This window comes from Arachis ipaensis, chromosome B8, assembly GCF_059453495.1.
Source record: "Arachis ipaensis isolate K30076 ecotype BB chromosome B8, ASM5945349v1, whole genome shotgun sequence".
Lineage (NCBI taxonomy): Eukaryota > Viridiplantae > Streptophyta > Magnoliopsida > Fabales > Fabaceae > Arachis > Arachis ipaensis.
In genome coordinates, this window is record NC_142443.1 from 80,310,126 (window position 1) to 80,318,432 (window position 8,307).

At 31.3% G+C, this 8,307-nt stretch overlaps 1 protein-coding gene and 1 pseudogene across 1 annotated transcript; one reads left to right on the forward strand and one right to left on the reverse strand.

Annotated features, from left to right (window-relative positions):
* The first annotated feature begins 213 nt into the window (after positions 1 to 213).
* LOC107614201 (glucose-6-phosphate 1-dehydrogenase 2, chloroplastic-like) lies at positions 214 to 1,422 on the forward strand (annotated as a pseudogene).
* Positions 1,423 to 6,866: 5,444 nt separating this feature from the next.
* On the reverse strand, positions 6,867 to 7,936 carry LOC107611096 (replication protein A 70 kDa DNA-binding subunit D-like). Its single transcript, XM_088496415.1, has 4 exons — positions 7,875 to 7,936; positions 7,671 to 7,785; positions 7,438 to 7,592; positions 6,867 to 7,047 (listed from the first exon to the last, which is right to left on the reverse strand). Exons 1-4 carry the CDS (start codon positions 7,934 to 7,936, stop codon positions 6,867 to 6,869), a joined length of 513 nt encoding a protein of 170 aa, XP_088352541.1.
* Between the last annotated feature and the right edge of the window lie 371 nt (positions 7,937 to 8,307).

Consider the following 8,307-nt stretch of genomic DNA (forward strand, 5'->3'; position numbering starts at 1 on the left):
ATAATGATTATGTTCTTTTTCTTTTATTTCATTTGATATGATATAATTTGGTACTTCTAATGTTGCTTGTAATTTTCAATTTTTCATTGATTCTTAATATGAAAGCTCATGCTTTATATCTTACTATGTGGTGGATTGTTTTGTTGAAAGCTTTAAATTTTGTTTGCTTTAAAATTCATTTTTATTTTACTAGCACACAACCTGCTCGATGAAATGCTTCAACTAAATTCTGCCCTTATCAATGCTTTTATGACAGAACTGGAACCTGATTCTCCGGTTATCCAGGTGATAACTATGATCTTCTTAAGAGGTTGTTTTGGTTATTTAAAAGTTTACTTTATGTTATCAACTAATGTTTTTTCCGTTGCAGTGTGATTATGATCATCTTCAGTTGTCAACTAGTTCATAATGGAGAATAAATTTTCCATTGGGATTTCCTTATTTTTCATGCTTAAGAAACATGTTTAATGTATGAAAACTTATTCTATTGATTTTCAGAGAGAACTGCGGTGAAAAGATAGATGAATTTCTTAAGAGATGCTTCTACCATTCTGGTCAGTATGACTCTCAGGAAAACTTTGCAGCACTGGACAAGAAGCTTAAGGAACATGAGGTAATTTTAATTATGGCGCATCATTTTAATTTGTGTCAAGAACTCAAGATCAACATATGAAGGATGCATGAACTTATCCTTTGCTTTTCATTCTATGTATGCTCTTCTAAGCTTTTCTTTTTTATCTTAATTTAGCCATCTGGTTTTTGCTTGTAGAATGGGAAAGCTTCTAATCGCCTGTTCTATCTATCAATTCCTCCAAACATATTCATAGATGCTGTAAAATGTGCCAGTTTATCAGCATCTTCTGGTAATGGTTGGACAAGAGTCATTGTTGAGAAGCCTTTTGGTCGAGATTCAGAATCTTCGGCTGCTTTAACAAAATCGCTCAAGCAGTATCTTCGTGAGGATCAAATTTTCAGGTTTTCTACCTAAACCGATTATGTAATCTACTACTTTACAGACTGTAAGTTTCACTACTTAAAATCATGGAGAATCATATACATGATTGACCACTATCTGGGGAAAGAGCTTGTGGAAAATCTCTCTGTTCTCAGATTTTCAAATCTCATTTTTGAACCATTATGGTGAAGGCAGTACATAAGAAATGTACAGTTGATATTCTCAGAAGATTTTGGCACTGAAGGGCGTGGAGGGTAACGTTTCTTCCTTAGCTTCATTCACACTTTCTAATATATAGAAGGGATTCTCATTTGTTTACTTATTTGTGCAGGTACTTCGACAATTATGGTATAATAAGAGATATTATGCAGAATCACTTACTTCAAATACTAGCCCTCTTTGCAATGGAAACCCCTGTTAGTTTGGATGCAGAGGATATTAGAAATGAAAAGGTCTCATTGTTATAACCTATTCTGAATAAGTTCTACAATCGATGAAATAAATGCATTCCTTGAATTTTCTGCCTTGCCTCTTCCAGATAATTCATTTTTCTTCATCTATCTTATTTCAGGGGTTAGGAAGACTTCTTTGATGAACCAGTATCCATTTGGCACTTGAATTTTCAGTATTGTTCATAATCATTATTATTATTAATTTTTTTAAAGAGCGGAAGTTTAGGTATTATTATTATTATTATTAATTTTTAGTATTGTTCACTTGAATTTAGGTACGTTTATAGAAAATTCAGCCAGCATTATAAAGCCACAATTGGTGCTGATTTCGTCACAAAGGAGCTACAAGTAGATGACTCGTCACTTTACAGGTCAGTAATTTTAAGTTATCTGATAACTTTACTTTTAACTAACACATTCTTATTTTGGTCAAAACAATAAATGAGACTCTTTTGGCATATTTGGGATACAGTAGGACAAGAAAGGTTCAATAGTTTAGGTGCTGCATTTTATGGAGGTGCAGATTGTTGTGTTTTGGTGTATGATGTAAATGCACACAACACATTTGACACACTAAACAATTGGCATGATGAGTTCATTAAACAGGTGTGTACTATTTAGCACCTTTCTAAATGAGCAATACATGAAGATTATATCTTATATGTTTTGGTGTTTGGCCTCAGGCAGATTTGAATGATCATGAAGCATTTCCCTTTGTGTTACTTGGGAACAAGGTTGATGTAGATGGTGGAAACAGTAGAAAGGTATTAAAAAGAGTTTGGGCCTTTGAGATTAATATGCATAGTTTTGAAGTTGAAATCTCATTCAACTTGTTGCAGGTGACTGAGAAGAAAGCTAGGGAATGGTGTGCTTCTAGAGGCAAGTCTGGAGACCCCTTTCTTCATTTAATCCCATTTCAGGTGTGACCCTGATAATCCAAACATATTATTTTATCCTCATGGACTCCTTCCTGTACTCTTCAACTTATATATATGTAACTTGTCGTTTATGAGGGCTATAATTTGTATATTAGATTATGTCATTGAAAGCACTTAATAATTTCTTTAATTTAGTTATCTAATTATTATGTTTATGTCTTTTTTCTTTCCATCCATTCTAAAGGATGTCATAAGATCTATGAAAAATCATTCTTCAAACTTTGAAACATGCCACAAAGAGCATACCTGTAGCATATACTTCTTTCACAAGTTGCATTTCTAAAATGATATCTTATATATGCGCATGCATTTACAGATTTATATCAATTTCCATGATATATATATATATATATATGTTTTTTATCATCATGCACGAAGAATAGGATAAGAGCGAGGGTGATGTTCCACTTGCTAGTCTATCTATCATAGATAACAAAACCAGTACTAATCAATTAATGTCCTCCCAACTAGCTCAATAATTGGCTTATCATATATTCTATCCTTTTTGAATAATGGGAGTTATTTGTTTATCATTATTTATCATATATGCAGTTTGAGTGCTCCAATTTATCTGGTTTGCTGGTTCCAAACAAGAAGAAAAGTTGCATTTATTTAAGCTCCAAAAGATATTAGGAAATTATTTTCTTTCAAACTAGACAGAGTGCTCTAATAATACATATTATATAAAATGAAGACTAAAATTGAACAACTACTTCACTGTATACTCATCAGCAAAAAACTTATATGTTATCTTTAGATATAAAATAGAATTTTTGTACAAAATCACAATATAATAATGATTCTTATTTCACAACCAGAAACTCAGTTGTTTTTTACATATAAAATCATCATTGGTTGTAGAAACTCCAAAGGAGTTTTAATGTGTTCAAATCTTTGTAATAGAAACAAGGTTTGCAAATTTCTTAGCTCTGTTGAAACCCTCACTTGTGCTATGAATATTGCCTTCACAGGCCTACAAGGATCCAAAGTAGTGTCTCACAGCCAAGTACCCTAGAAACATGGAAGATAATGACAATTTGGCAGCCAAGTTTTGAAGTTATTAGTGATAGGCATGGCAAAATATTGCTGTGAGGAAAAGCAGAATGGTGGGCATTAATATATTTGTTATGGTCCAATGTTTCTGACCTTAGTTTAATTATGTTGAGATCCACAATTCATGACATTGTTCTTGAAATTTTTATTTTGGTTAGATTTTGAAATAGAAAAGTAGCCAAATCATCTTCCTGTCATGTATTTACTTTGTCGTAACAGAGAGGTTCAATAAAACTTTTTCATGGTGCAGGTTTTGGAGAAGGATTTGGCTATATTTGGATTCTTTATTGCTTTAGGAAGAAGTACACGGTCCTTCCTTTTGGCAAATGGTTTTGATACCCTTGATGATCCACTAGAAGATTTCATCAGGTTTAACTTCTACTGATGTTATTCCTTTAGAATGTCAGGTTTCTTACAGTTCTAAGAATCTTATTATTAGTAGCTTTGTGCTGAGCTTACTAGTAGTTTTGTTGTAGTACTTGACCAAGATAATTATTATTAATAGGTATTTTTGGTTAGTATTTACGAACATTGTATCATCAGTTCTAAGAAAACGTAAGCTGCAAGGAAAATTCTACATATTTCAGTTTTTTTTCCTGTGTTTGTCTGTCTGCTTTTCCAATCGTGTTCCAGTAGATGCATATGCATATTCATTGGAAAAAAATTCAGCCATTTAAATTTCAATTAAATGTTTGGGCTAAACTATGGATATTGGAATCATTTTTAGCTGAAAGCTTTGTAAGAACAACTGAAAGAGACTGTATAGTTGCAGGGGTTGTGAAGCTGATTTTTTACCTAGATTTTCTTAATCCGAAAATTGTTTCATTTTTATCTTTGTGAAAATGTAAAATGCAGGGAGAAGAAGGCATTAGAAAAAGAGATCAAGAAAACAGTTGATAGACAGAGATCTGCAGTTAAGTCAATTGCAAAAGATTCAGATTCATTTGATGAGGTATGTTTCCCTGCTTCCAAATTAATTTATGCCTTATCTCTGCCATTTCTCAGGCATTGAAAAGTGTTGAAGAAGCTGTGACAAGACTCAAAAAGTTGCTTCAAGAGTTACATGTATCAAGCTCTATTTCTGGAAAAGAGCATATAAAAGTAGATGTTTAAAGATATTTTGGCGGAAGATATTTTGAAATTGGGCAGCCAGCAAGATCATAATATTATGTTATTTTTCTTACTTTCAAGGTATTAGCCAAGCTAGTTACCTTGTTTTATGTATGAGATGTATGTGACACTGTTAGAAATTGGAGCCAATCTAAGTCAAGACATTTAGAATTAAAAAAATCATGTTATATGTTATATGTTATATTTTATATTTTATTTGTATTGAAATTATTACTTTTGATTTTCAATACTAAAAAATTCTATATTATATTTAATACTTTATTTATGAATTACGTAATATTTTGTTTATAGGCTATGATTTCTTGTTATTGTGAAATTTTAAACAAAAAATTATTTGTTTAATACGGTAAAAACGATGGTTAAAATTACCTTTTTAAACAATAAAAAATGTCACTTTTATCCGGTAAAAACGGCGGTTTGTAATTGTAATTTTAAACAACATGAAAATCCATTTTAACATGGTAAAAATGGCGGTTTTAAACGCCGTTTTAACCAATAAAAATGCCACTATCAGGGTAAAAATGGCGGTTCAAAATGCCGTTTTAACCAACAAAAAATGCCGTTTTAATCCGGTAAAAACGGCGGTTTCAAATGCCATTTTAACCAACCGAAAATGCCATTCTGCCAAGGTAAAAATGGCGGTTCATAAACGCCGTTTTAACCAACCAAAAACGCCATTTTATCCTGGAAATAACGGCGGTTTGAACCGCCGTTTTAACAAACCAAAAATGCCATTTTATCCTGGAAATAATGGTGGTTTGAACCGCCGTTTTAACCAACAAAAAAACTATTTTATTTGAAAATAACGGCGGTTTGAACCGCCGTTTTAACCAGGTAATTATGGCGGTTTTTTAAAAATCGCTGTAATAACCAAATGGCGCTACAAATTATGGCGGTTTTTCTTGAGCACCATTTAAGGTAATAATGGCGGTTCAAACCACCGTAATAACCTTAAAAAACCGCCGTAATTACCAAGTTTTTTGTAGTGTCAATAGAAGACTAATCAACACTTAAAAAATTTATTTGAAATGAAAAAAAATAGATAAAACTTACATAAAGATGTGATGCAATGTGCAACAGTAACACCTTTAAAAAATATCTAATAATCAAATATTGAATATGATAGATTATGTGTAATTGTAGAGTTCTTATATAGAGCTATTGTATTTTGGACTGGACTAAAATTTTAATATGTATATGTTTTAATTTGTTGGAAAGAATCAAAGATATTATTTTATTTTAAATCAATAGTTTTCTTTTTTGAACGAAATTAAAAGTTTCTATTTACGGAGTCATAAATATAATATAACCTACTTTAGTGAGTCACAGCACCATACAACACCAACACCCTAACCATCACTCTCATTCAGTAATTACTTTCATTTAATAATAAAAAATAATAGTAATTACTCTCATTCATATTGCATTAGTAAAAAAAGCTCTATTCTAAAGCCTTCCATCAATTTTAATAAACAATAAATAACGTATAAAATAATATATTTATATATATGTTTAATACGCTAATAAGAAGAAAGTACTTCTAGTGTCATTAGCATGTCCAAAAAAACATAGATAATTAAATAAAACAAAACAACAATTGTTCAATTTAAAATTCAAAATACTTTAAAAATTGAATAGTATCTATTCTCTCAATAAACAATAGCTATAGCTAAGACTCCACCAAACCTTCAAAACATGCTCCTTTATCTCCATTACATGAAAAACTTCATGTTTCACAGCAGCTATTTTTTAATGGAAGGAGCACCAGACATGTTAAACTCATCCAACAGGTGCTTCAAACAAAACAAAACAAAAAGTATAATTAAGATTTTAACCAAAAAATAAAATCTGAAATACGAAAGAGGCCATATAAGTGAAGACCAAATGAATACCCTGACAACAGGTTTTTTAGTAACAGACAGATTTTTCACGATTGGATCAGGTGACTCATCACAAACAGAACATCCATCTTCACCTCGAGGCTATATAGAAAACCAATGAAAAAATAAATAAATAACACCTCATATTTGGCAAAGTAAGCCTTAATATACATAGTCTAAAATCAACAAAACATAAAGAAAAAAATCATACCTGAACAGGGTTAACAGGACCAGCAGGGGGTACATCAGATTTTACCGGGCCTTGATTGTCCCTCCACCTCAGTAAACTCGTAGGATCAGAACGTATCATCGATACATCATAAGAATCGCACCATCCAGTAGTTTCTACTTCGACCTTGAATATAAACTCCTTATCAAGGAAAAACTCATTAAAACCAATAGGATCTTTGCTTGCTTCCCCTTTTTCCTACACCAAAAATTTTACATTTTTATCGTGTTAAATAAACAAACATCTCTTATTGACAATCATAACGTGATCAACGAATTTGGTTTCACATACATTCAACTCTTTCACCATCTCAGTACAGGTTCGTCCGAATAGAGCTGCGACCTCCTTATCGAACACAACAAAATTCGTTGTAGCAATACCATCAAAAACCAACAAATTCAACTTGTACCTGTTTTTTTTTATTCAAAAACATCAATTAACACATGGCCTATCACCCTTTAGTTACAACAAAATCATAAAAATTATATTCAACATAATTTAGATGCTCAAACACAATTATTTTTAGATTTATCAGTTTTCTAGATTTTAACCTAGCAAAGGAGACTTTGGTATAAAATTGTTGTAGGTATATGAATTTTTTCTGTGCATATTAATCTTTGTTTGCCATTTTTTTTGTGGCTAGACCATATTTCCATCAGCCAAAGCAGCTTTTGTTTTTAATAATTATTGGTATTAAGCCAGATATTACTAAATCAATTAAAAATCAACATAATCAATTAGTTAACTATATTGCTTTTTTATGAAAAGATTGCACAAATAAGTTTAATTAGAGTCATACCTGTCAACCACATTATTCACGTCCCTATTACAGCCGTCGCAGAAGTATTCATCCGCATTAGCTTCTGCCTTCACGCTACAAAGACATGATTTATACCACCAACTTGGAACGGGTTCAACATCAAGAACAGTGGCCCGAACAACATAGAATCCAACCTACATAGGAACAGTGTGAAAGTTAAAAAAAAATAATGAACCAAACGAAAAAAAAGTAGTTTTCTATAAAGCACTCACATCCGCAACCGCACGTAACTCCTTTATTGTCTTCCTCCCAGTGGAATATAAAACCTCATCTTCATCAAGATATGTCGGTTTGCCAGAAATCACAGATAGGTACTGCGAGATCTCTCTATAGTACACGCTACTTATCAATCACAACGCCACAAATATACAATCAATATGCAGAATCATAAATAATTCACAATATTGGTACAATACCTTTTTTGAAGCATCAAAGCCTCGAGAATATCCGGATTTATCAAGAGTCTAGTACCATACATAATGTTCTGCACAATATTGGTACCTATATATAACAATCATTGCTTAAATGAGTTGTACAATTATACATGTCAGAAGAATTATCGAATGGAAAGTAACCAAAAGTATCCTTTAGATTTAAAAAAACAACTATAATCTACTGCGAACCTAATTAATTATTAAAAGTTTTTATTTCAGCAATGACATATAAAAAAATATTTAATGCAACTATAAAATAAGAAAAAGCATTATATAATAACTAAAATATAGTGTAAAATTATATGTTGATTTACAATCAAAAAAGAAATAAAAAACTGGTGATACCTCGTTTATTCAATTTTATATACTAATAGTTTGTATCACTTCAACCAATTAAATTTTAGAAATTAAAAAC